This window comes from Castor canadensis, chromosome 4 (genome assembly GCF_047511655.1).
Source record: "Castor canadensis chromosome 4, mCasCan1.hap1v2, whole genome shotgun sequence".
Classification (NCBI taxonomy): Eukaryota; Metazoa; Chordata; class Mammalia; order Rodentia; family Castoridae; genus Castor; species Castor canadensis.
Genome location: NC_133389.1, coordinates 54,167,347 through 54,191,453, shown reverse-complemented (window position 1 = coordinate 54,191,453; position 24,107 = coordinate 54,167,347). Strand labels below are relative to the sequence as shown.

The window sequence follows — 24,107 nt, the reverse complement described above, 5'->3', positions numbered from 1 at the left end:
AGCATTGATTCAGCACATGGTACAAACACCTCCAGATCCTAACTTTAAGAAACACTTTTCCATTGTTTCTGGGCTATAAGTTCATTTATATTTCATTTTTGTGGGACTGGGAGTTTGAACTCTGGGCTTCACACTTGCAAAGCAGGTATTCTACCACTTGAGCCACAACTCCAGTCATTTTGCTCCCGGATTATTTTAGAGATGGGGTCTCATGAACTATTTGCCCAAGCTGGCCTTGGGCCTCTGCATCTCAGTCTCCCAAGTAGCTAGGATTACAGGTGTGAGCCACTGCCTCCTGGCCTCTAAGTTCAATATTGCTTCTATATAACTTCCAGCCACTGGTCCCTGTTCTTCTCCATGGAGTTTCTAGAAGTCATGTCATCCTCCCCGACTGGAGTGACTTCCCTTCCCTCCCCCAGGCCACCTTCTGTCCACTGTCTGCACTTCTCCCTCTGTCCCCTGTATGTGGATATGGACCCATTGGTATCCCAGACTCTTCCGCTGGATGAACTGTGGTGGTCGGTGACCCTGAATCCTGATGCAATACAGGACCCCGAGGGACCATATTGTCTCTTAACCCAGCCACTCATGAATCCATCCATGAGTACAGCACTTTTTGTCTGTGATATGTCACCAGGCATCCTTATTGCAGGAGTTTGCTAGCTGAGATACGGGACTCCTGAGGCAATTAGCAGGAAGCAGCGTTTTATTGTACCAGCACAGACTCAGTGGACTCCTGTCCAAAGGCTGAGCCCCGAGAACTCACTTTATATACCCTTGCAAGCAGGTTACAGAAGCAAAAAGCAAGGTCTATTCCATATATGGTTATATTTAATTTTATTAGCTACTTTGCCCTAGTGCTATGTGACTTTCCCCTCCCTGGTGCTACGTGACCTTCCTCATGTTCAGATTTCTCAGGTTTTATCTTTCTGCTATTCCATCCCTATCTCCCTGCTACTTTCTCAGGACTCAGGCCTAGTCTGTTTCCTTCTGATCCTCCTCTCTGCTACATCCTCCCTGACTTGTAATTGGTCTGGCCACTTACCCTGCTGCTCCTCAAAGTGTGGGTTGTGGAGCAGCAGTGTCACTGTCAGAGCTTACCAGAAATGCAGGCTCCGGTCTGTCCTTGGACCTGCTGCCTCAGTCCCTGCATTGTAACGAGCCCTAAGTGATTCACAGGCACACCCAAGTTTGAGAGCCCCTGAATTCTTGCTAACTTTTCTGCTAAATAAAGGTTTGAGGAGTGAGAACATGAAAGGGCAGCATGCAGCAGTGGAAGGAGGCATTGGCATCTGATAGAATTGGAATCCAGTTTACCTTTCTCCCTCATCCCCTGCAAGCACCCACTGTGCAATCCTGACCAAATCGCTCAACCTCTCTGAGCTGCATTTTCTATGAAATGGAAATAATAGTAACTCATGATTCTCCTTGAAGTTGCCATATCTGACAAGGTCCAGCACAGGGTGGATTTGGAGCAAGTGCTCAGTAACTGCTGGCTTTCTGCTTTCACCCAAACCCCAGAAGCTGGACAGTCAAATCTGGTGAGTCTGGAAGGCTCCAGAAAGACTTTGGGGAGACTGGTATGTAGAGGCTGTGCCCAGACCTCTCCTTTGAGCACCATAGATCATGTAGTTGAAGCTCCTGCCTGGTGGAGAAATGTCTTTGGGGGCTTAGTGCTGTGTGTGGGAAAGTAGGTGCTTGCATGCATGTGGCTCTCTTCAGCCAAGCCAGAGCTCTTCAGAGGTGGAGAGGTCAGGCATCTAGGAGCAGAGGGAGGGCTCCAGCAGGCCCAGACACTTGTCTGCAGTGTCAGCTGGTAGCTGTTGCTGCTCCCAGTTGCAGCCTTGACACCAGCTGTGCTGGGGAGGGTCTAGCAAGGGAGTGAGTGGATCCAGACACCCCACCCACGGTGTCCCCTCCTCCACATCAGTGTCCACACTTGAGCTAACAACACTCTCTTCTGGAGGCAGAGTCACAGGGAACATACGTAGAGGCCCATGTCTACATAGTTGGACATGAACACAGATTGGGAGTTTTCTGTGCGTGGCCGGATGTTGGATGAGGAGACCTCTGCAGGGGCACACTCTGCTGCCTCTCAGTATGTGACCTAGTCCCTTCCCTCCCTAACCCTCAGGCCCTGCACCATAGGGAACAAACCAGCCCTGTGGCCTTCTCTGGGCCATCAAGCACCGGAACTTTCTAAATCAGACTCTCTGAACTCAATATATAGCAGGGTAGCTCACTTAGCCATGCCTCACCAGTCCTGCTCTCCTCTGGGCCCTGCTCCCCTCTGTGGCCTTTTTGTTCATTCCTTTCATATTTGTTTTTCATCCTTTTTCACAGAAAGAGCTGTTAACCATAGTAAACTCAGTTTAATAAATCCTGTATTAACCCGTTTCAGTTACCTGGGTCAGCAGAAAATTGAGGGACATTGCCCTGATACTGAGTAAAGAGATGCAGTTTGCAGGTGACCTGCAATCAGGTGACCTGTCTAAAGATCAAATGAGAAAGAGCATGACATTATTGGGGTGGCCTGTGAATTACTGACAGAGATGGAGCTTCTGCAGAAAATCCAAGTGTGTTTGCCAAGTCAGAGAACAGATGTAAACTAATCGACCAAATGAATTTATAGGTTTAAAGTGAAGGTTGGGGCTGACCTTCAGGATGACATGCGTAGATGCCGCCTCATCAGAGATATGATTGGACCAGAGAAGATTTTGGTAAATAGTCTCTCACAACCACTGAGAAGTGGCAGCCTTGCATGAAGTCTTTTTTTGTTGGTGATGGTGGTTTCTTTTTTCTTTTCTTTTCTCTTCAGTTCTGGGGATCAAACAAAGGGCATCATGCACGTTAGACAAGTGCTATACCACTGAGGTACATCCTCCAGCCTGAGGTCTTTGTCCAAAGCCAAAATGCAACTTGTTTCAAGCAAGGATTAAAAATTGGAAATTTTAAAATTTATTTTCAGAGAAAGTATGGCCCTGTAGTTTTACAGTAGTGAACTTAAAAAACAAACTGTGGGGCTGGTAGTTTTTAGTTTTTTAATTCTGCAGAACTCACTAAGCTAGATCAGAGTGAAGTATCTAGTCCTTCTTGCTAACTTGGATAAACCTAAACAAATAGGTCTCCTATTGGTTCCCTGGTGTGTCAATCATTAACCCCATAAATGGCTCTTCAGGAGGTGGGTTTCAGGGAACCATTAGTGAAGAAGTATTGAAACTTTGAGATAAATATAAGGATTAATGATTTCTGACTATATATTCTCGAAATAGTTACTATGTGTAAAATATTTTCATTAAAGTCACAACAGATGTTTTTATGAAGTTTTTAAAATGAGGCTTGTTTCATAAGTTAAAATTCAAGGTTGGAGTCCTTAATGTAGGATCAGAAGTTCCATTATTTATATATGAAGTAATGCTTCTTTTGTTTCATGAGGTCATCCTCATCCAAATAATTTATGATAAAAATTGATTCTGAGTCTACCATCCTCTGGTTTTCTGTATCCTTTGAGGGGGCTCTTACCACTTAGCACAGTCTTTAGGCACTCATTTCTTGTCTGTCTTTTCCAAGTGTGATACAATGATAGAGGGGTGGAGAGTCCTCTCTCAAGCTCTGCACACCTAGCACCTGACTTCCAGGTAAGATAGCAGCATGCAGAAAGCCAGGGCCTGAACTCATCATTGATCAGACTTACCATTCTTGAGCATGTTCCTTCTCCAAGTGTCACTTTGCTTATTTGTGAGATGGAGTCACATGAGCTGCTTTATAGGTTGCGGTAAGTATCAAATGGAACAATATTCACTGAGTGCCTGGTAGAACAGGTGCTTCATTAGTAGTAATTTATTAATGTGCCAGACACACGGAGGGCAATAGTCAGTAAGTGTCCACTGAACAAACTATGTATGATTCAGAATGTGACAAAATGGTTCCAACCAACAGAATTAACACTATAAGACATATTATCTAGTGTGGTAGACATCCAAATGCAGACAGGGCCTCGTGATCCAGGGTGAGTGAGCATTTCTCCTGGCTTGGCCCAGCTTCCAGATGTCACAGTGATTCCATGAACCCATTGCATATCCTCCAAAGGACACCATATGGAGTCAGAGTCCCAGACTCAGTGGCTATGATTTGGTCCTTTGGTCAGGGCTATAGGCTGGGGCTTAGCAAAGGAAATGTCATAGAAATCTTACTCAACAGTCAATGGCTCTGAGTGTCAGCATTTCCCCCCTGGGAACTACAGCCCTGAAGCAAAGTGAGGGGTCTGTCCTTGCAGATGATGGACGCCAACCAGCGCTGGGACGTGCCTGAGGCAGTGGAGTGGACGTCAAAGCTGGCTGAGTTCAAGCCATTGTGGATTGAGGAACCCACATCCCCTGATGACATCCTAGGGCATGCCGCCATTTCCAAGGTAGGAAAACTACTGCTTCTACTGTCTTGGCCATTTACTTTTTTGTTTAGTTTTCCAGAATGGTCATAACAGAGATTAAAATTCCATCACCTGTCTTTTACATTTCCTGATGAAGTGACTGAATTATAACATGGGACAAGTTCCTAACATCCTTTTATCCACTGTACTTACCCACCTTTGTTATAGAGAAAGTATATTGCAAAAGTTGAAAGGCTACCAGCATTCTGAAGATGAACAGACTTGGTTCCCATACTTTATAAATATAGAAATGCAACTGATAATTAAATATAGTCTCTTACGATGACTTGACATGAAGTTCCCACTTTATGATCTTCAGTAGTAATAGGCACAGCAGAAACAATACTGCAAATTTTGAATTTGGGTCTTTTCCTGAATTAGCCATATGCAATACAGTAGTCTCTCAGTGCTTGACCACAAGAGTGAGCCACCATTCCATCACCCCACCATTACAAGGGGGAAACAACTGTCACTCTACAGCGTGCTGTGCTGCTAAGCTGAAATGTTCCGTAGGTTGGGTATATTAAATGTGTCTTCTACTTAAGATCTGTTCAACTTACAATGGGTTTATCAGGACATAACCCCATTATAAGCCAAGAAGCATCTGTACTTTTTTCCACCCAGAATGAGACAAAAAAATGTACATTTCTTCTGGGTGACTCCAAAGAAAAGGGTTGCTTAGCTAATGTCAGGATCAGGCCACCCAAGAGAAAGTTGCCCGTCTGATCCACAGAGCTCCCAAGACAAGTGCACTCTAATTGGGGTCTGGCCTCCCTGCCATTAGGGTCAGGTTCTTCCTCTAAGAAATCTTGGTGGCTCCCATTGCTCAGGTTTACACCCTGATTACAAAGTCAGAATGCCAGTTGGTTAATTTGTAAGAACTGTAACTTCCAGGTTTTCATCCTCAGACCATAGCAAGCTCTGTAAGGAACCAAATTAAGCCAAAGCTGCAGGATGAGTGAGGAATTGGGGCAGGTACTAGTTGTGGAATTTTAATATGTGATAACATCCGACCATGATAGCCCAGCACAACCATTTCTCAGATGACAGACCTGCTTCTGAAGGCACCAGAGGTGTTGCGCCTTAAACTCCTCCTCCTCCTGGGTACAGGGAGGGCCAACTTTGCCTCTTGTACTTTCACCCCATCACCTCTTCCCCTGCACGCTACACTCTTTGGCTTCTAGTCAAGTCTTGCCTCCTGAAGAATCTTTCCTCCCCAGGCTGACTTTGTATAGCTGTACTTGCCCCTATTATGACTTGATCTTAAAACTTTTACTCTGATAGAGGAGTCTTAGTTCCAAGTTCTAGGAGGAACACCTCCATCAACCTACATAAACACCCAGATCCTACTAGGGAGTGAGGGCGGAGGCTCAGGGGCCATTCTTCTCCATTTCTCTCACTAAATCACCATATAATCTGCCTTAGGTCTAATCCTCTCTAGAAGCTTCGTTTAAGGAATGTCCTCTTCCCACTTACAGCCTCACCAGAGAGGAAAATCTGGGATAAATGAAACAAAGATAAGTGAGCAGAGTGAGCCGCAGGCCGGGGCATTTAGTGCTGATGCAGTGGAAAGCTTATGGAGTGGAAGATAGGTGTAGATGGGGCCAGTGGCAAGTGGCCTGGCAGAGAGCAAACCAGAGTTGACTCTGAGGAAGGCCATGCTGCAGGCAAGGGAACAGGAGTCTTACAGCCACCTTAGCCTTCTTTATTTAAAGATAGAACCCAAATCCTCCAAGGAATAGCTCCAAAATGGGCATCTCTAGGTGAAAGGTCATAGGTCAGTGAGACATTTCACCTGAGACCCACTTGCCTTTGCTCTTATGTTTTTGTGTGTGGTGCTAGAGATCAAATCCAGGGACTTGCACTTACATGTGTACTACCACTGAGCTACAGCCCAGCCCTTGGGATTTTTGAGACAGGGTCTTGCTTTGTAGGACAGGCTGGCTTTGAACTTGTGATCCTCCTACGTTCACCTTCCAAGTGCTGGGATTACAGACATGCACCACCACACCTGGCTCCTTAGAGTTCTTGAAGGGTTGCTGACCCCACTGAATGCCACAGTCTGGTACCACCTGACTTCTGCCCACCTGGAGAGTCTCCTTGGAAGCTCTTCTGGGCTTTGACCCACTGAGGTTTTGCCTGCATGGGGGAGGTTCAAGGAAGGTGGCTGGTGAGCAAAGCAGGTCCATCCAGGTGGGGGCCAAAGGGAGACCCAAGAAGATGCAGGGCACACAAGGGGAGGCATTAGAGAGGCCAGTACTTGGGGCCCATTACTCAGAAGGACACAGCCAAGCAGCAGGTACTGCTGTGTGTTCTCAAAGGAACGAATGACACAGTGGTGGCTGGGAGGACAGACAAGGTGACTGGTGGCAACACATACAGTGGATTGGGATGGGTATGTGAAAGATGGGAAACAGGCAGGAGAAAACTGAGGCAGGGATGAGAGCTGGTCTGTCATTTGGGGGAAGGTGAAGGAAGCAGATTCAGGAAATACTGTCAAGGAGGAGACAAAACTTGGTCAGTGCTAGAAACACAGTCTTAAAATGGTAGTATGAGTAAGTCAAATGGCTTTCTCTCCTCATCACTCCTCCTCTTCTCCACCCCTCTTTTCTTTTGAGATTAAAAAAAAAACCAAGTGTACTTAAAATAGAAATTTCGGGAAGCATAAATTATTAGTGTGAGAAAGCGCTTTATAGACCATCTGTTGAAACAGACTTTCTGTAATGAAGAAACCAAGGTTTTTATGGCTTATGTGTGGCTTCCCAACTCCAAGTTTCAGAGTCAGGGACACCTGGCTTCTGAATTAAGGGATATTTCTGCTGAGAAGTTGGCTCAGTGATTGAGATTTCTCCTCTGGCTCTGGAATCAGCCTGGAGCTCAAACCCCACCTGTGCACTCTGTTTTGTGACCCAGGAATGGTTCTTACTAGTACACCACTTGCTCATCTGTAAAATGGGGATACAATGGCTCCTCTCCCACTGGGCTGTGACCAGGAATCACATCAGTGTCTTGCACCATGCCTGACAGAAAGAGCTCAGAACTTGTTAGCTCTTGGTGTCACTAAATAAAGGAAAATCAAGGATGCCTGGGGAGGGAACTGTGGAACCGCAATCCAGTGGAGGCTGAGGGAAGTAGGCTAGCACCCAGGTGCCAGATGCATGACATAGCTACTCAGGGCCAGGTGAGAGGCCAGACAGAGCAGCAGGGGCATGGCCAGGTGAAGATTCCAGCACCTCATCAGGTAAAGAGTTCACCAGGAGAACAGTGGCCTCAGCCTTAACTGTAAAGTAGGATCTCAGCCACCACAGAGCTAGAAGGGAAAGGACTTTGGAATTGACAGAGGCATGGGAAGGTTCTAGAATAACCCTACAAGGGGTTATCAAGGAGACAGAAAAAAGGGAATAAAGAGAGTAATGGCCCACAAGAAGCAGTAAGTAGAGGTTGGACTCTGTGAGTTCACAAGGAGCCACTGCTGAGTGCCCATGTCCTCCCAGTTACACCTCCCATGTAGCCCCTAGAGTGGGGGAGGGGCCAGGCTACTGCAGAGGAAGTCTGCAGAGCAATGGTCAGGAAGGGAGCGATGGCAGCATGTGAGCAGCACCTTCCTTTCCTTCTGTGGACACATAGCTTGCCTGCGCACACACACTCCCCAGGACAGCCTTCTGCCAGGCTTTAAACATTCAACAGCAGGAGCGTTTCCTTCTTTAGCTATGTTTAAATACTTTAATGTTTAAATATTTTTAAACATTGGGAGTTACAGTTCAAAACTTAGAAAAGTAACACCAGCCTGTCTTCTTCTGTAGGCACTGGCCCCATTAGGAATTGGTGTCGCCACAGGAGAACAGGTAAGTATGTGTCCTGGTTGTCATTATACAATGACCACTGAACAAAACACAGTCTTATGTTAAGCTTCACCACCTGTTGCATTTTTAGTTGGGAAATTTTTTTTCATCTTAGAAATTGGCTGGATTCAATCCCTAGCACTGCAAAAAAAATTTTTTTTTAATTGGCAGTTCATTAGATTCTAGGGCAGGATGTAGTCAAAAGTTTGTGGCTTTTTCTACAGTTCTTATGATTCAGGTTACTGATTATTTTTTTTCAATATCTAATCAAAATTGATAAGGCAGCAATCTGAAATTACCATTGCTAGTGTTCAGTGGTTTTAAGAAAGCCAGCTTCCAAATGGAACAAATACAATGGCATTCACTTTTTGTGGCTTTATATCACAAGTGCCTGCCACAGTCAACCCACAAGCACAGCAGTGCAAAGAATAGATTCTCAGTTTTTCCCAGCAAAAGGAGCAATGCCACTATTCTGCCTTGTCATTGTGCCACCTGCTCATCGCTGTCACTGTATCTAATCCTGAGGCTCTATTTTACCTCCCACTCACCAGTCAATACAGTTATTCTCTAATAACTGGTGAGCTGCTGTGATTTGTACCTGACTCACATTGTTACATCTGCAGATTTGTACAGAAGTGGGTGCAAGGTCCTTGCCTGCACTGTCAGGGCCTTCTGAGAATAAAGAAGAAATACAATCTAGGCTTCCTGGAGGCCACTGATGAGCAACAGCTGGCATGGAATCACTGCCTGCCAGGCTCAGGGGTCTTGAAGGCCAAGGCTGACTCTTCTGTTGGTGATATTTTTTATTCTATTTCCAGTGCCACAATAGGGTGATATTTAAGCAACTCCTACAGGCGAATGCCCTGCAGTTTCTCCAGATTGACAGCTGCAGACTAGGAAGTGTCAATGAGAACCTCTCAGTTTTGCTGATGGCCAAAAAGTTTGGAAGTAAGGGTGCTGCGGAGGTTGCCACCAGCCCTCCCCTTTCCTCCCCTCCCCTTGATGCCTGGGCTTCCCTTGATGGCTTTGGCAACTCACATGAGTCTGTACTTTGCCAAACTGACTTTTTTTCTAACTTTTGTTTAGCTGTAATAAGGGGATCTTTGATTTTCATTTTCAATTTTGTTCCTAAGTATTAATGATCTAATCACCTTTGGCACTAACAAAAACCACAGGGCTTTCTTCCCTACTCTGTGCTACTTTTGGAAATTTAAGTGTCTTCCTTCTAGTTCCTGTTTGCCCCCATGCTGGTGGTGTTGGCCTCTGCGAGCTGGTGCAGCACTTGATTATTTTTGACTACATATCAGTGTCCGGAAGCCTTAAAAACAGGTCAGTAACATGGCGTTAACTCACTTTACACTGCACTAGCATCCTTAATCCAGGTCAGATCTTTGAAAATTCTGCTTTCATAACCAAAGACACTCAGAACCCTGTGGACTGTTGCAAGAGCCTAAGATGGCTTTAAGAACATCAGTTTCCAAATTGAATAAACACAATGTTCACTTTTTGTGCATACAAACTAAACATAAGCCATAACTCAAAGGATAAGTTGGTTTTGCTTCTGTCTTCTCCACATGAGACAGTAACAACAGGCACCCTGCAGAGCAGTCATTTTTTCCTGCTACAAGGATAGGTTCTTTGTAGTTGACACACTTTGTTTTCTAATTATGTTGGGGGTGGAGTTTGTACCTAGAACTCCTCAACCATCTCCTTACCCCAGCTTTCTTTCTTTTTGGGGGCGGTGATGGTACTGGGGTTTGAACTCAAGACATGGCACTTGTTAGGCAGGTGCTCTACCACTTAAGCCATGCCCCCAGCTCTTCCTTTTTGCAACTTTATGAAGCCCAGCTTTCATCATATATGTTCTCTGCTTCTGTCCAGTATCCTTCCTCATATTGGAGGCTTCCACAATCTGCTAACACATCTTTTAGTTTCATCTCATTTCTCAACATGCCCCAAGTGAATCGACTTCCTTCCTCTTTCCCTGTACTTGGGATCAAACCTAGAATCTCGTGCATGCTAGGCAAGCGCTCTTCCACTGAGCTACACCCCAGACCACCCAGTGGATGTTATAGTGGAATAATCTTCCAGTCACTGCACACATGCGGCTTTGCTTATTATGTTGTCTTATCTCCTGGAATTGAATGTGTGGCAGAAAGCTTACTAAGCGTGTATAGGGAAAGCAGGAAAACCTGCATGGGAATGGTAAACAAATTCAGCATTGAGAGTGAAAGGGGATGTCAGGGCACATAGGGAGTCTCAGTTATAATTGTAATGGTTTCTTCAGCTGGTAGTGAGCAGACAAGTGCTTTTCATATGGCCAAGCCATATTCATTACTTTTGTATTATAAATTAAAGACCATTAGACTGGAAAGGAGACCTGGGCCTCCTCCGTCCAGGAGCTGCCACAGTTATTTGATTTCCCATGAGTCTAAACCTGTTCGTTCATCTGGAAAATGCAGGTTGGACCAAAGGGAGGTTGCCCCCAATCTTGAAAAGTCCTGCAGGTCTTGAGGGATGACAAAGAGGTCACCCCTGCACGTCAGGGCAGAATGTCCCTGATGTGACAGCCTAAGTGTTAGCATCTCACACAGGCTCTGCTGCCTGAGAATGCCCAGGGGCATTTGCTGTACAAGTGAAACCACCATGCCACCAACTCTGTATGTAGAGCGTTATCATACCTCAACTCTGCTTTGTCATTCTCTGCATACAGTGCCTCTTCACTTCTCACCTGTAAGGCCACCCATCATCTTCTCACCTGGGCTGGGTTTTCACCTGCACCCTGTTCTTTAAAGATAACACATACAGCACATAAGTCAATGGCTTAGTCTCTGTGACCACTGACCACAAGGCTCTCTCTTGCCAGTTTCATTGTGCATCCCCAGCACCAGGCATGGCACACCCTGCCTATCGCAGCTATTCCTTACCAGGTGACAAAAGCAAGGAAACTTACTGGGCATGGTGGTGCACATCTATAATCCCAGCTTTTTGGGTGGCAGAGGTAGGAGGATGGCAGTTCAGGACCAGCCTGGGGAAAAAAGGTAGTAAGAACCTATGCCCTAGTCCTAGCCTAACTACTTAGGAGGCAGAGATCAGGAGGATTGAGGTTCAAAGAGACCCTCAGGAAAAAAAAAAAAAAAAATCACAAAACAGGGCTGGTGGAGTGGCTCAAGGTATAGGCCCCAAGTTCAAACCCCAGTACCTCAAAAACATACAAACAAAAGGACTGTGGGTATGGCCCAAGTGGTAGAGTACTTGCAAGACCCTAGGCACAATCGCCAGTAACAGCAAAAAAAACCAAAAAGGAATGGTATGTTACCTGCCCACAAAACTAGAAAGTTGGCTGACAAAGAATTTGAACAGACCTCACTCTAAAAACCTGTGCTCTTCATCTAAATCATTTTTATTGGTGGCTTAATCCATTCATCTAACTTTTGGCTAAAGGCATTCAAACAATCCAGTATTTATGGAGTGAGAGTTGAGGCCTTTGGGGCATCAGAAAACTTTAGTTACAGGGACTTCCTGGATCATTTCATCTCAGCCCCTACATTGCTGTGTGCAGATGAAAGCACCGCAGGTTTATAGTCTAAGGATTTTGCATAGAAATTCATGCAATCTCAGTTCCCCAGTGCCAGGTCAGGCAGGCTAGGCAAGTGCTCTCCCACTGGTCCCAGTCCCCATTCCTTAAAGACACTCTCCCCTTCTGCTCTAAGGGTTAGCAGCTCAAGAATTAACTACTTCCCCAATTTGATTCCTTCCTCCTAGGATGTGTGAATACGTGGATCACTTGCATGAACATTTCAAGTACCCTGTAATTATCAGGAGGGCTTCCTACATGCCTCCTAAGGTAAGTTGGGGTTGAGGACACCTCAGAGATGGGCCTGCTGCTGACACTACTATGACCATGAACATGGAGCATGGAGTTTTGACTCCTTAAGAGTTTATTTCCAGTATCTAGAAACAAATGGCTCCTTAGTAAGTCAATAAGAAATGCTTAGGACCTTAAAGTCAGAGCTGATTGATTTTGTTAGCATTTAAAACACGCATTCCTTATGCAAAGCAAACAAAATAAGGCACCACAGGCCTTAAGAGGTTTTGAGTAGTTATATAATTTGGGTCATTTATCCTAATCATGTTCAGATTATAGCTCATTTTTACCAATAGACATTGAGCCATCAATGAAAGTTTAATTAGATTCAGTAACTAATCCTGGTAATTAACCAGTAAAATATACCCCTCTGCCCTCTTTCAAACAATCCGAAAAATTGTTAAAAAAAAAAAAGTTGTCTCTGGCTTAGATTTAAAATCATTTCTAGGAACATCAGAATTACATGTCTTCGTCCCAGGCAGTTACCAACACTACTGAATTTGTTTTCACTAGGATGCTGGCTATTCAACAGAAATGAAGGAGGACTCTGTAGAGAAACACCAATACCCAGATGGCGAAGTATGGAAGAAACTCCAGGCTGCTCAAGAAAATTAAGTGTTCACCCCTAACAAACACCTTTTCTTAAGTGAAAAGGTTTATAATTTCTTGGGACAGTTTTAGAAAAATAGGAGGAAAAAAACCTCATCCTACCAATCAAGTTCAGTTGAAAGCTGTATTAACCTTGGGAGTCAGCTTAATCATTGGTATCACTTGATTCTTTCAGCAAGTCAAAATGTTTTCTATTTAATCCTTAAATTTAATTTACCTAATCCAAAAGTGCAGGAAGATGTTCTCAGAAAATTTCTATCAAGGGCTGGACATTAAATTGTACTTTGAAAATGAGGAAAACATCACGCAATGTGTTGGAATGATTCCTTGTTCTCTGTTAGCACTTGTCATGAAGTAGCAGAATAAAAACAGTTCGGCAGTGCAGGGCATCTGGTATGCATGACATGGTTTAGCATCCCTTTTCTTGATCAATGTGAGCATATTAGAGAATTCACAGCATACTAAAATTAACAGGGACAAAATGTTATTTCATAGATTACTTTTTATCTCTTCAAAAAACTATCCTAAGTGGCCATTATATTTTAATATAAAATGCACCTAAAATGAGATGAATCATGGAAAAACAGGGCAAAACAGTTAAAAGTCGTATTTCTAAAATACACTGTAATCATCTGAAAAGCATCCTAACAAGATTATGTATGTGTGTATGCTGTACTCCTAGAAGGTTCAGGTCAATCTGTTTGAGGCAGGAACCAAGCAGATAAATGGCAATACAGGGAAAAAAAAAAAAAAGGGAAAATGAAAAAGTTCTTTATTACAGCAATCTATAACACAAAACAGATGTGTTTGTGAGCACCCTGTATAATGATTGATGGAGTTACTTGAATTTTGTGAGAATAGCTTATATAATGAATTTCACCAGCCTTCTTCTTCATGAAGACATGAACTGAAATGCTTGTGTTTTCACTCTTTATTCATAACCACATTTTCCTGCACCCTCACTGAGTAAACCAAACTCAAAAGGCTTTGATTACTAAAAAAAGTATATATATCTGCCAGTGATAACATTCTTAAAAGTTAATGAATAACTGCTAGGTCATAGACAGATTGATTTTTGACCTAGTTCCTTTTTCTTTTAGAGCAAAAAGAACTTTCAGCCCCCTAAAGACTGCCAGCATCCTTCCAATAGATCCTCTGAAAGGGCTCTAAACAGCCATTTCCATCTTAATAGTAGGATGAGGATTGTACCCTTCAATATGAAAGTCTTCAACTCTGAAGTCATCAATTGTCTCAACCTTTCGTAGGATTTTGAGCTTAGGGAAAGGTCTTGGTTCTCGCTGAAGCTAAAAACAAAATAAAACTGTTATTTTGTGATATTTCTGCAACTTGCTTTAATTCTGCTCCCCATGTCTCTCCATGAAACAGCACACAGTATTTTATCAAAGTAATATTTTACAGGGGGTATAACACAGTGGGTACCTCATCCCTGGTTATTCACTGGAGCATCCCCAACCTGATCTCCCGCACAGATCAAGAGTGGAGGGTATTTTATGTTACATCAGCTGTGAGTTCTTAAACTCAGATATGCAGTCTTTTACTTTTCTATCTATACTCACAATAGCATTCAATATGGATTTTTTTCTTGGGGGGTTGGGCATACTGGGTTTCAGTTCAGGGTGTTGGAACTTGTTAGGCAGGTGCTCTACCACTTGTGCCATGCCCCTAGGCCTTCATTGTTTTAGTTATTTTTCAGGTAAGGTCTCATCAAGATTCTTCTACCTATGGCCTCCCAAATAGCTGGGATCACAGGTGTGCACCACCATATTCAGCTTATTGATGAGAGGGGGTCCCACTAACTTTTTGTCCAGACTGGCCTCAGACTGAAATCCTCCCTATCTCTGCCTCTCAAGCAGCTGAGATTACAGGGATGAGGCCACCACACCAGGCTCAATATGGTTTCTCGAGTGCCATAATCCCCATCCTAACTAACTGTTCATGGCAGAAAGGAGAACAAAAGAAGGCCTCTGTTGACAATTCACAGAAAGGGACACAAGCCAGAATTCCTGAAATGAGCACAAAGTGTCCAATAGGACAGAGTGGACAGGCAGTATATAAGAGGTGCTGAACAAGCCTGCAGTCACTCTCTACTCAAGAGGCCAAGCTCCCAAAGAGTAGCAACTTAAGAGATCTAATCTGGAAGGGACTAAAAGGTTTTTGGTTCTCATTTTTCCCCCCAGGGGCACACAAAGCAGAGACACTCATTTTTTTTATTGCCATTTTAAATCATCCTTTGTTGGCTGTTATACCTTAGGGATTTGAACAGACAGATCTATGAAAGTTTAGAACCCAGTATTGTATTGGTATAAAATTAAGGGAAAACATTTGTATTTCCATTCTCCTTCAAGTGAAAACAGGAGTTATGGTGCCAACTTGGGAAGGTCCCACGTCCCCTTGCCTGAAGGTGGCTCTTCCTCTGTGGTACTGGTGCTTAGTATCTTGTAGCACCTGTCACATTTGTGCCTGTGGTTGTGAGGCAGGTGTCGGCCTTGTCCCTGCCCACCTGCCTACTACCCTTCTCTAACCTGGAGCCCTGCAGCTGGAGCATGACATTTATGCTGGACACAGCATCCAGCAGAGTTCCTGTCCATAAGGGATGCCCCATAAATCAACCTTTAATCAAAAGGAGGCACCAAGAATGTAACTCTTACCTGGGTTTTCAGTGGCTCAATGTGATTCAGGTAAATATGTGCATCTCCCAAAGTATGTACAAAGTCACCTGGCTAAACAAATCCCCGGGAGAAAGCAGAACAATGTTTTAGTTTCAATTCCTCTAAAGTACATCATTTAAGAACGCTATACAAAGTACGTAGACTCCCCAAGGCTTTTCAAAAAAAATAAAGAATTTAACCAGTGTACCTTTGAGAAAAGTTAGGTCACAGAAGTTGTATAATAAACAACCTACAAGACCCTGTTAAATTACAAAGACCACACAAGGAAAGGAAAGCTCCCCAGAGTGAGCCAGTTCATGTCTTATTTACCAATATCAAATTTTAACACTAATCATGCTGAATTCTCTGCAACTGGGTTTTTCACAAGAACAATCAAAGAGCAGAGTGCATTAGGCTACAACCATCTTCCCGGGAGCAGCTCACCTGCAGGCCCGTGATGTGTGCAATCATGTAGGTGAGCAGAGCATAGCTGGCAATGTTGAAGGGTACACCCAGACCCATGTCTCCTGACCGCTGGTATAGCTGGCAGGACAGTTCCCCGTTCACCACATAGAACTGGCAGAGAGCATGGCAGGGAGGCAGCGCCATCAAAGGAAGATCTGAGGAGCCACACAGGTTTAAAGAACACAGCAGAGGTAGGACTGAGGTCAAAAGTTGGCATTGGCAAATGTGAGAGCCTGTCTAACAGACTGAAGAAAAAAGACTGGGTGCAGGTTCAAGTGGTAACGTGTCAAGGTCCTGAGTTTAAATCCAATATTGTCCAAAGGAAGAAAAAGAAAATCATAGGTATATTTCCATAAGCAATTTAAGGCTTCTTTGGAATAAGCACAAATTGAGATCCTGTGGGCCCAACCCCTTAACAAGAAGGTGAAAATGGGAGAAGCATGACTTGCCAGAGGTCACACAACCAACCACATGGCTGGGAGCAGTCCCAGGATCCTCTGAACTAACTATACAGTTAATACAAAAGAAGATGGTCAAGGTATTTCCCACCTTTTGGGTTCCAGGCACACATGATGATTCTTCTGTCATCAGGGTTGGTTTTGATGGTGTCAATCACTTTTTGCAGCTGGTCTACTCCTTGACCTGAGTAATCTGTAGAATTGTTGAGAAGGACACGTACACAGGTTGCTCAGAATCTGTCATGTGATGGCCCTGAGATCATCTGTTTCAGCCTTCACTCTACATCCCTCCCTGGTTAGTGGTTATAAGACGCCCAGCGCATTCTGGTTGAGTTCAAGGTCCTACCTGAGCTTCAGTCTTCCGGAGCAATAACAAAAGTCTATTTTCACAAATACTGGATCTACTACATTGTCACTTCCTCCCCTAGCACCTCTCCCTACTGCTAACGACTGCGGTTTGGATATGGTCTGAGTTTGTCCCTTACGGGCTCCTGTGTTGAAATTTAATCCTCAGGGAGAGGCATTAGGGGAGTGGAAATGTGATCCAATTGCAGTGTTTAGAGACATGGCCCCTGGGAGCTGATGAGGATTAGGTAAAGTCGTGGAGCCCTATGACTGAGTAATAAGAGAGACCAGAAGACACACAAACATGCTTCTTGTCTCATCATGTGACATCTGATATCACAGGTGCCACCTTGGGACTCTGCCATCAAGAAGGCATTGGAACCTCCAGAACTGTGATCTGAAATAAATCCCTTTCTTGAAAGTTTTCTAGCTTCTACTACTTTGTTGTAGAGATGAAAAAAAAAAAAAAACAGGAGCTGAGGAGATAGCTCAGAGGTAGACTGTCTGCCTGGCAAGGTCCTGGGTTCAGTTCCCAGAGGGACTGCCAAAAAACCCCACAATACACACACACACACACACAGACTAAAACACAATCTCCAATCTCAATACTCTTAGTCCTATGGGACTTAGTCTCTGTATCCGTCAACCATTCCTGTCACACTTCACTGATACAATCAATCTATTTGTGTATTCTTGTCCCACAGAAAGCACTGGGGACTGTCAATAGAATATAGCATTCCATAGGCATTCCAACTGGCGGGACTGGATTTCTTTCTATGACCTGGGCACTATTCTACCATCGATTCCACTACATTCAGATTGAGATTTAGCAGTGACGCATACCACTGACGCACGAATACCAGGAAAATGTTAATGATTCTAATGAGCTTGTTCTTTTCTCCCAGTTCTGGTCTCTTGACCTTAATTCCCTGTCCCCCTTGAGATGAGAAGTGACGAAGAGCAGAGCCTCCTAATCTCCTCTGGCTAAACTCCCACTGATGTGTGTCAGACAATGTTCTAGTCTAGTGGTTCCACATTTGGGGGAGGAGGGTTTGGGCAGGAAGTTCTCTCAAAATCACAGTTCCAAAAAATAATATTAAAGATTTTTAAAAGAATTGTGGGGCTGGAGGCATGGGTCAAGCAGTAGAACACCTGCCTGACAAGCACAAGGCCTGGAGTTCAAATTCCAGTACCACCATAAAAAAAAATTTAAAATAAGTTTAGAAAACGTAAAAAGAATGATGATGAATATTCTGTATCTTGATTGCGGTGGTGGTTCCACAAATCTACACATGTATTAAAATTGCAGACATTCACAAATGAGTGTAAAACTGGTAAAATATGATAAACTGCAGATTACACAATGTTAATTTTGCAAGATGTTACACAAGGTATTACCATGGGGGAAAACAGGGTAAAAGGTACAGGTAACTGTTCCTACATTGCCACCCCACCCAGTTTCCCATGGATCTGTAATTACTTCAAAAGGAAAACTTTAAAATACACTCCCTACAGCTATACAACAGCTAGCACTCATACAACTCAAAACTAAGGCTTGTATTTTCTTAGGCCCCTTAAGCAACAAGAAATAACGGAACACCAGGCAGATGGAAGGCACCAGTGGCCAGGGGAGTAGGCCTTGGGAAGAGGCTCCAGGACAGCAATCACACACCAACAACCTACAGACTATTAATGTGCTGAAAATATCTGGCCCACGCTGCATTCTTTTCATTGTGTAAGTATTCAATTACATTAAATTTGCTATTATAACCATTTTCAAGCATGCGATTCAGCAGCAGTAAGTACATTCATACTGTTGTACAGCTATCACTCTACCTACTTCCAGAACATTTCATCACCCCAAAAGAAAACTCTGCAACCCACCAAACACTAACTCCCCATTCTCTCCCTACCACTGGGCAGCACCCATTCTACTTTTTTTCCAGTACTGGGGATTGAAACTAGGGCTGCCCCCAGCCCTTTTGTTTGTATTTTGTTTTTGAGATAAGGTCTATCTTTGCCCAGGCTGGCCTCAAACTCAAGATCCTCCTGTCTTCTGCCTCTGCCTCTTAAGTAGTTGGGATTGCAAGAATGTGTCACTATACCCAGCTCTCCATTCTATTTTCTGCCTCTATGAATTTGCCCATTCCTGGTCCATACAGCATTTTAAAACTTCTTGAAGTTGCCAACATTAAAAAGACTTCATGATTGCACATAAATGCCCTTTTAGACTTTTCCTGGAATTTGGACACCACTAGGCCTAAATCCCTCCAGCTGGCTGGAGGCGAGTTGGGACTATCCCGACATACACTGTCCAGGTTGCTGGTCCCTGTAAAATTACTTCCTGCATGCGTGCACAGACGCCCACACCCTACAGTGGTATTTGTTTTGTTAATAGGTGAGAAGTAGCTCAAGGGCTGAAGGCTGAGCTCTGTGACACTCAAGTGGTGCCACCTACAGGACAGAGGAAGGTACATGTTCTGTAGGAAGAGGTTTCATTCTTCCTCAGTTCCAGCAAGGCAGGCAGACTGCTGTCACACCAGCGCCACCTACAGCATACTTGTGGGTCAACCTTGAAAAGGGAGATTTTAGCAAGGCAGTCCTGGTCACCTAGACCCATATGAACTCTTTCCTACCCTTCCCCAACATGGACACCAACTCTGTGTTAGTGCCAATGGCACAGGTATGGAAAGTTCCAAGCACCCTATAAGTGCTAGTCACCAAGAGTGTAAAAGAGTGTAAAGGGCTTTAGTTGTAGCTCCTTTACCTTTACCCAGCACAGCCTCTCTTATTGTCAAAGATACACCAGCTCTCATGCCACTGAGTTCCTATCCCCAGACTTTACCTGCAACAATGGACCAAACGCACACAAGGAAGGACACTTGAGAAGTCTGAGGCATCACTCTGCCACCTTACCTGAATTCATATCTTTGTAGTCTGCTCCAAAATGCCTCCACTGGAAGCCATAGACTGGGCCCAGGTCTCCTTCTTGTCGGGCGGAAAATCCCAGGCTGTCCAGAAAGTCTCGGGATCCATTGGCATCCCAGATTTTCACTCCCTTGGAAGACAGTTCCTTAGCATTTGTGGATCCCTGGAAGAGATGAGAGGAGAGCAGGCACCCAAGAGGATTGAGACATGTGGGTGGAGGCCTCTAAGAGCCTCGCACCCGTGACACACTGGCAGATGGCACTCGACAGGAGCCACATGGACCCCATCCTATCTTTAAGCAGACTGGGCGCAGCCACGGACTTCTGGAGGCTTTACAGAATGGTCTGAACCATCTCCCAAGTCATTTCTTCTATTCCCTTCAACTTTCTAAACACCTCCATGTCCTGCAATTATTCTCACTTCATCTCAGAGTTTTGGATTGCTTAATCAAATGTGTTCTATGTCTAAATGTGATACTCCAAAATGAATTCAATATCTCATGTACAATCCATTCATGTATCATAATCCTGGCATAAAAGACATTTCTAATGATCAGATTAATCAGTATTAGCTTTTCTGGCAGACAGATGCTATTTCACTCATCTCTTACATATGCCACTACAAAGTTGTCACCCCCAATCTATACTCACAAGGTTGTTGGTTTGTTTTTGTTTTTGCCAAGTCTTATGTTTCTCTTACACTTTACCTATTATATTTGGCCTATGTCATCCTAATTTGTGCCCTGGTCATGAACCAGGTCAGAACAGACCCCTGTGCCTCTGGTGTATCTAGGTACTAAGGCTTTCATGCCACATACACGTGGGTTCAGTGCCTGCTCCCTCTACTTACTTCCTCCTCTTAGCCCTCGAGTCTCACCTGTGTCTGCTGTGAGGCGTCTGCTGTGAGGCGTCTACTGTGAAGACAGTTAACACCAGCAAAATGCTTGGTGCTAAGCAGATACCAGCCATTCACACAGCCCTATCTGTTGTCTCCAGTGCAGGGCAGGTGTGTTGTACCTCCTGTATTTGGTCAAGTCCCTCACTATCAAAGGTGAGTCTGCTGTACCTGGTAGACTTAGAATACTGAATTCAAGTTTAAAAGCAGACAAATGCATTTCATCTTTGAAATGCTTCCTTTCCATTTTTCTCTTTTTTATTAGCACGTTAATTGTACAAAGGGGTTTCATTATATTTCCATATATGTATTTGATCAAATTCATCCCCTGTATTACTTTCTTTAAAATGTGTAACAGATTTAAAATAATTTGTAACAGATTTCATTATTCTATTTTCATACATGTGATGAAGTACTTCAATCATACTCTCCCCCCTTCACCCTTTCCATTTATCCACCCACTGGTTCCCACCCCAAAACAGTTCCCACCATTTTACACTGTTGCTTTCTCCCTTTTCTATTCTTGGATTTGTCCTAATTTTTTCACTTCCAACAAGTGATTTCTCAATCTTTCACATTCATCTTAAGTCTCCCTTTTCCATCCACTTAAACTGGGATCTAGTCCAGACATTCTAAAGAATATCTGAGATTTGTTTTGATGGCACTGGGGTTTAAACTCAGAGCCTTGTGCTTGCTAGACAGGCGCTCTACCACTTGAGCCACACTGCCAGTCCTAGAGTATCTGAGATTTCTTATGACGCATCTCCAGCCAGAGGCTGTCAGTGAAGAAGCCAATACAAAATTCTGCAAGAACTCAGAACTAAGATGACAGATTGGATCCAAATCTCAATCCTTTCTAAAAAGGAGTAATAAGACTTAGGTCTGATTTGGCTCAAGACCTTATCAGCTAAACCAAGTGCTCTATAGAAAGGATTCCAACTGTAGCTCGGCCTAGAACTAAGCCTATCTCCTCAAGTACTCTAAAGCAGCACCAGACACATTATCACTAGTTATGGACCAGGACATGGATCAAGGCGGAGCTTGGGGGTCACTGGTACTTGTCATTAGGCACCTAGTTACTTATTTGGTCTTTTGGTACCTATTCCGTGATCAATATATGCAAGTGCCAACCAGGTTATATTCGAGGCCTGGGGACATAGCAGCAAATAAGCGAAACTGATTCTCTGCCCTTACAGAACATTTCACTCACATGTCCCCAGAGAAAAAGGGAAGGCTAACATGACATGAGATGATGTTTTCCCTTGGAGGAAACCAGAACGGTCTGTGACTGGGAGGTACAGAGGCAGTTTGCTGGACAGACTGGAAGGTGAGTGGTCACGCTGTAAGTGGGGGAAAAGGTTCCAGGGGGCTCAGAGGGCTGAGGTGGGAATAGCACAGTGTGTTCAAAGATTAGCAAGGAGGTTAGGATGGGTGGTACAGAAAAACAGCTAAGGCAGAGCTGGAAAAGGAGCCAGGGGAAGACTGAGGAGTGACATGATTTGACTTTTAAAAGGCTTAGGCTGGCTTGACCAGACTGCAGATTTCCAACAGCAGCAGCTTCTTTACCTTGATAAACCACAGCAGCTCCTCCAAAACTCCCTTCCAGAATACACGTTTGGTTGTGAGCAGAGGAAATTCATCTGAAAAAACAGTTTGCCACACAGTTTGAACATGGAGGAAAACTGCCCGGGCTGCAAAGTCCTAGAGTAACCAGGGACATGTTGGGAGGGTGGAGAGACTACAACTGCTGCTCAGTGGCCACCTGGGGTCAGGGTGAAGCTCCCAGTGTCCAAGGCAAGTCTGCAACATAAGTCAGACTAGGAGAGCCCTCCTGAGCCCTGGTGACCATAGGACACAGGAATTCTGCACAATGACAGAATTCATTGTGTGGACAATGGAAAGAACTCCCACCCTGCTACCCACCCAGTCAGTGTGAATCCTGTCACAGAGGTGTGACCACAACACCTACAATGTGTCCCAGGAGAAAGCCCACAGGCTGGTAGGCAATTCCACCATGATCCTGCCAGAGAAAACTTGCTCAGGACAGGAGGATAGGTATCACACACTGGCGAAAACTAAAAAAGAGTTTTTAAAGTAAACTAACCTCTATATTACTTGGTATACACCAAAAGTTGAACCTGTTTAAAAACCATAATCACAATCCTTTTTAATACTGCGAACAAGCCCTCTTGAGGGAACTTTCTGCTCTCCATTTTACAGGCACCAGGAGGCAATACCCACGTGTGCACTGCTTAGGAGACAAAGGGGAAGAAGGAACAAAGCAATCGGAAATAAAGTATAATCGCTGGGGTGCTGCAGTAATAGAGTGTGTATTTACTAACATGGGCATTCTTTCCTCCATCTTTAACATATGGGAAGGCTGCCCACGGTCTAAGCAGATGGGTAGATTAATAACAGATTTGAGGGTCATCAGAGTGGCAGACAGGTGGATTCCTTTCAATCCTGAGCAGTTCCGCTGCAGTACCTGGGGTAGCTTCCAGTCTCAGGAAGGGGTCTTCCCCTAAGTGAATCTGCTCACCCAGTAGTGCGTATCCCCACCTGGATCAAGGATGGTCTTCATTCGTCCTAGAGGTCAACTTGACCCCCAGGGTTTGCGGGAGTCCCCTCGGCTGCGCAGCAGGCCCTTAACCCAGGAAGACCACAGTGAAGGGCAGTCCAATCTGCTGCCTAACGCCCTGTGCCCTCCCCCCACCCCAGCGTTTGTTCTCTGGAAGCCAGAAGTTAACAGCCAGCAGGGGATGCTTCTTCCCTGCGGCCATCCTGTTGTAAGGAGGAGCAAGAACTCCTGGGCCTCTGTTCCTCTTTCCAGAGGAAAAGGAGGAAAGAACAAGTTCCCGCCAGCCCCAGGGCCACCGCCGCCGTCCCGCCCACATCGTTTTCAAAAATGCTGCAAAGCACAACGGCCAATGTGGGGAGGCGGGAGGAAGAGGACTAAAGTCAGGAGCTCCGGACCACGAGCTGGTCGAGCCCGGGCAGTTCGCCTTCCACTCCCTAGCATGGGGCAAGCATTACTGGGTCACAACCCCCGTTGGGGGAGGCAGAGGTGGGGTGATTAAGAACGATGCTGGGGAGGGGGCCCATTAGGACCTCGTGGACCTTCCAGCAGTTACCCCTTTAGCCCGAGCCTCAGTTTCCACATCTGTAAAGTGGGAATGCAGGTGGGTTGGGAGTAACCATGGCTTGCAGCCCCGCGTGCTTCCCGCAGCGCAGCTCAGCGCGCAGCCCGCCGTATCCCCCACCATCCCACCCGCCCTTAGGGACCCGGCCGCGGTCACCTCGCAGGCTGTAGCGCGCCTGCATGCCGAACACCGACAGGGTGCCGGTGCCCGTGCGGTCCTCCTTCCTAAAGCCGCAGCGCAGGATGTGCTCGATCTGCCCCAGGTACTGTCGCTCCCCGTGCGGCGGTGGCTCTGCGCCCCGCTCCTGCGCGCCGTGCGGGAGCTCCGCGCCGGCTGCCGGCATCTTTGAGCTGTGGCGGGTGGCAACGGCTGGAGAAGTGGGCGCCAAAGCGGTGACCCCGCGCTCCGCCTCTTCCTGCGGGGAAGCTAACGACCTCGCGCCCACGCGTCCCGGGCGCGC

General features: G+C 45.1%; 2 protein-coding genes and 1 long non-coding RNA gene across 9 annotated transcripts in view; 2 read left to right on the top strand and 1 right to left on the bottom strand.

Moving 5' to 3' along the window:
• The window catches only part of Enosf1 (enolase superfamily member 1), a 48,016-nt gene extending 33,931 nt beyond the window's left edge, over nt 1-14,085 (top strand). For all 4 annotated transcript variants that reach the window (XM_074070207.1, XM_020186192.2, XM_074070205.1 and 1 more), the window contains 7 exons: nt 2,633-2,720; nt 4,277-4,411; nt 8,233-8,274; nt 9,090-9,219; nt 9,501-9,600; nt 12,037-12,118; nt 12,653-14,085. In XM_074070207.1, coding sequence (XP_073926308.1) covers nt 2,633-2,720; nt 4,277-4,411; nt 8,233-8,274; nt 9,090-9,219; nt 9,501-9,600; nt 12,037-12,118; nt 12,653-12,754 — 679 coding nt within the window. In that variant the 3' untranslated portion in view covers nt 12,755-14,085. The remainder of the gene's footprint in view (nt 1-2,632; nt 2,721-4,276; nt 4,412-8,232; nt 8,275-9,089; nt 9,220-9,500; nt 9,601-12,036; nt 12,119-12,652) is intronic.
• On the bottom strand, nt 43-24,107 carry Tyms (thymidylate synthetase). 4 transcript variants are annotated; one of them, XR_012447110.1, is made up of 8 exons: nt 23,804-24,105; nt 22,074-22,147; nt 19,602-19,776; nt 16,432-16,533; nt 15,862-16,037; nt 15,418-15,489; nt 10,953-11,058; nt 43-2,820 (listed from the first exon to the last, which is right to left on the bottom strand). XR_012447110.1 is itself a non-coding variant. In XM_074070209.1 (7 exons), the coding sequence occupies exons 1-7, from the start codon at nt 23,988-23,990 to the stop codon at nt 11,026-11,028; spliced, it is 819 nt and encodes a 272-aa protein (XP_073926310.1). In that variant the 5' UTR covers nt 23,991-24,105; the 3' UTR covers nt 9,219-11,025. The 4 variants fall into 4 exon arrangements, 3 of the variants coding, with proteins under 3 accessions (XP_073926310.1, XP_073926311.1, XP_020041784.1); XM_074070209.1 differs by lacking the exon at nt 43-2,820 and having other exon boundaries at nt 9,219-11,058; XM_074070210.1 differs by lacking the exons at nt 43-2,820; nt 10,953-11,058 and adding an exon at nt 13,665-14,069 and having other exon boundaries at nt 23,804-24,107.
• Nucleotides 17,212-23,146, top strand: LOC141422503 (uncharacterized). Its single transcript, XR_012447111.1, has 3 exons — nt 17,212-18,420; nt 21,704-21,834; nt 22,728-23,146. It is a non-coding gene; the product is annotated as an uncharacterized lncRNA (long non-coding RNA).

Excerpts from the sequence above, each read along its gene's own strand:
- Tyms (XM_074070210.1), bottom strand. The coding sequence starts at position 23,990 with ATGCCGGCAGCCGGCGCGGAGCTCCCGCACGGCGCGCAGGAGCGGGGC. Across the intron at positions 22,148-23,803 it reads GGCGCGCTACAGCCTGCGAG|ATGAATTTCCTCTGCTCACA; the intron begins GTGACCGCGGCC and ends CTGTTTTTTCAG. Across the intron at positions 19,777-22,073 it reads AGCTGCTGTGGTTTATCAAG|GGATCCACAAATGCTAAGGA; the intron begins GTAAAGAAGCTG and ends CATCTCTTCCAG.